At 38.6% G+C, this 1,850-nt stretch overlaps 1 protein-coding gene across 1 annotated transcript; it reads left to right on the forward strand.

The window, feature by feature from the left end:
- Nucleotides 1-100: 100 nt before the first annotated feature.
- On the forward strand, nucleotides 101-1,435 carry TM35_000701090 (uncharacterized protein; the record flags this gene model as incomplete). The annotated part of the gene is made up of 1 exon (XM_029031197.1): nucleotides 101-1,435. The coding sequence occupies one exon, from the start codon at nucleotides 101-103 to the stop codon at nucleotides 1,433-1,435; it is 1,335 nt and encodes a 444-aa protein (XP_028877511.1).
- Between the last annotated feature and the right edge of the window lie 415 nt (nucleotides 1,436-1,850).

Below are 1,850 nucleotides of genomic sequence, written 5' to 3' on the forward strand. Positions count from 1 at the left end.
ATATATAATTATAATATATATTTATAAATAGACTTATATTTGCGCATAGAAACAAAAAAAAAAAGTGTGTCTGCATTTGATTTTGGAGGCTTCAGGAAAGATGCCACAACGACTGCAGTATACACGGGAAGAGTTACTCGCACTGCGAGAGACAATTGCAGTACATACATTTCCAGACCCCATACCGCCAAATTGCCCCATGCATGCCGACAGTGAGTTGTTACTGTTGCAAACAACGGTAAAAAGGCGACAAAAGGATAATAACGGAATAAAAACACCTTGGATGAAATCAACTAATCCAAATATTAGTACTACAAGTATTGCAACGAATGGTACTATTGGTACTACTACTGTTGATATGACTACTGTTAAAAGTAAGTTGGGTAGTGTGAGCTGTAGTGATGGAAAGGAAAATGAGAGAGAAAGAAGTCATACCGATCATCCTGATAAAGGACGAGAACAGGGTGATGTTGTTAGGACTGCAGCAGCAGCAGCAGAATCAAATATTGCAGAAGTACGTAAAGCGCCTTTTGCACGTTTAGGTAAGTTAATTAGACCTCCTCCACTGGAAATACCATTTGTTACTATTGGCCCAAAGGTTGGTTTGAGTGATTCTGCAACTGGTGACTCTACGAGAAAAACAATGGTAGATGTTGATATGGAACGTATGCTAATTGCTCGTCTTCGTCAACAGCAAGAGCAAGAAAAGAATCGACAACTAAATCAATTCTCTGACTCCATGACAATAATATCACATACAATCACAAAAGGTATGACTATTAAAAAACCAGTCACACCACCAGTTTTTAGATCTGTTGAATGTTCCCCTAACACACCCGTTGTTGCTACTCCTAATCTAGGGTCTATAGACCACAGTGGAAACATTACACCACAACCTTGTGCCGATAGTGCCGTACCCATTAACAATATCTCACTCTTTAGATCTACTATGGGAAGTCGTTATTTTAACTTTACACGCCCGTTAGGGATCTGGAGTTACCTTTCCTTTATGACTGGCGCAGCAAATGCCTTTGCTTATAGATATGTGGCAAGTGTTGGGCGAAAGAGTGAGGAGGCTTATAATAATAATAATAATAATAATAATAATAATAATAATAATAATAATAACTGCAGTGAGAGTCGAAGTGGGTGCCAAAGTTCTATTAGACCCAGCGAATCCCGCGTGACACCTATACAAGTAGAAAAATCCGAGGACGACTCATTAGGGGCGACTGAGGGAAGTACCAAACAATCCACACCCGACATAGAGAAGGAGAAGCAGAATCAGAAGATGCCCGGCAAGAAACCACACCGACGGAGGACAAACAGGACACATGCGGAAAAACGTGAACACCGTCGTGCAAACGAACTGCTTCTACAAAAAAACCCAGTACTATCTGAGGGAAACGTAGAAAAAAACACTGACAATACGTAGAGAAGTATTCATGCATTTGGAAGCCTCAAAGCCATAGTGCAAAACTAACAAGAACAAAAACAACAAGAAAAAGAAAACATTCTGGAAAAGTCTGGATCCGTACATCTTTCCTGATAAAAAGGACATGATATCTTTAATTCACGACCTTCATTTCTTTTTTATTATTATTTACTTTATGGTTTTATTTCCACACTTGCGCTAGTTTTGGCACGTTATTTATTCTGCCCTTGCTCTCACCAAACATAAAGCAAATACTACTGAAAATAAGCTACTGATTACTACTTTTCCTTATCACATAATCGCAAAAAAAAAAAAAAAAAAAAAAAAAAAAAAAACACTCCTCTTTGTTTATTAGGTATGGGTGTCTGGGTTTGGACAACACCCAGAATGGCACCTCTTTACTTCCAACAACGTC

The sequence above is a fragment of the Trypanosoma theileri genome, assembly GCF_002087225.1.
Source record: "Trypanosoma theileri isolate Edinburgh chromosome Unknown TM35_Tth_70_V1, whole genome shotgun sequence".
Lineage (NCBI taxonomy): Eukaryota > Euglenozoa > Kinetoplastea > Trypanosomatida > Trypanosomatidae > Trypanosoma > Trypanosoma theileri.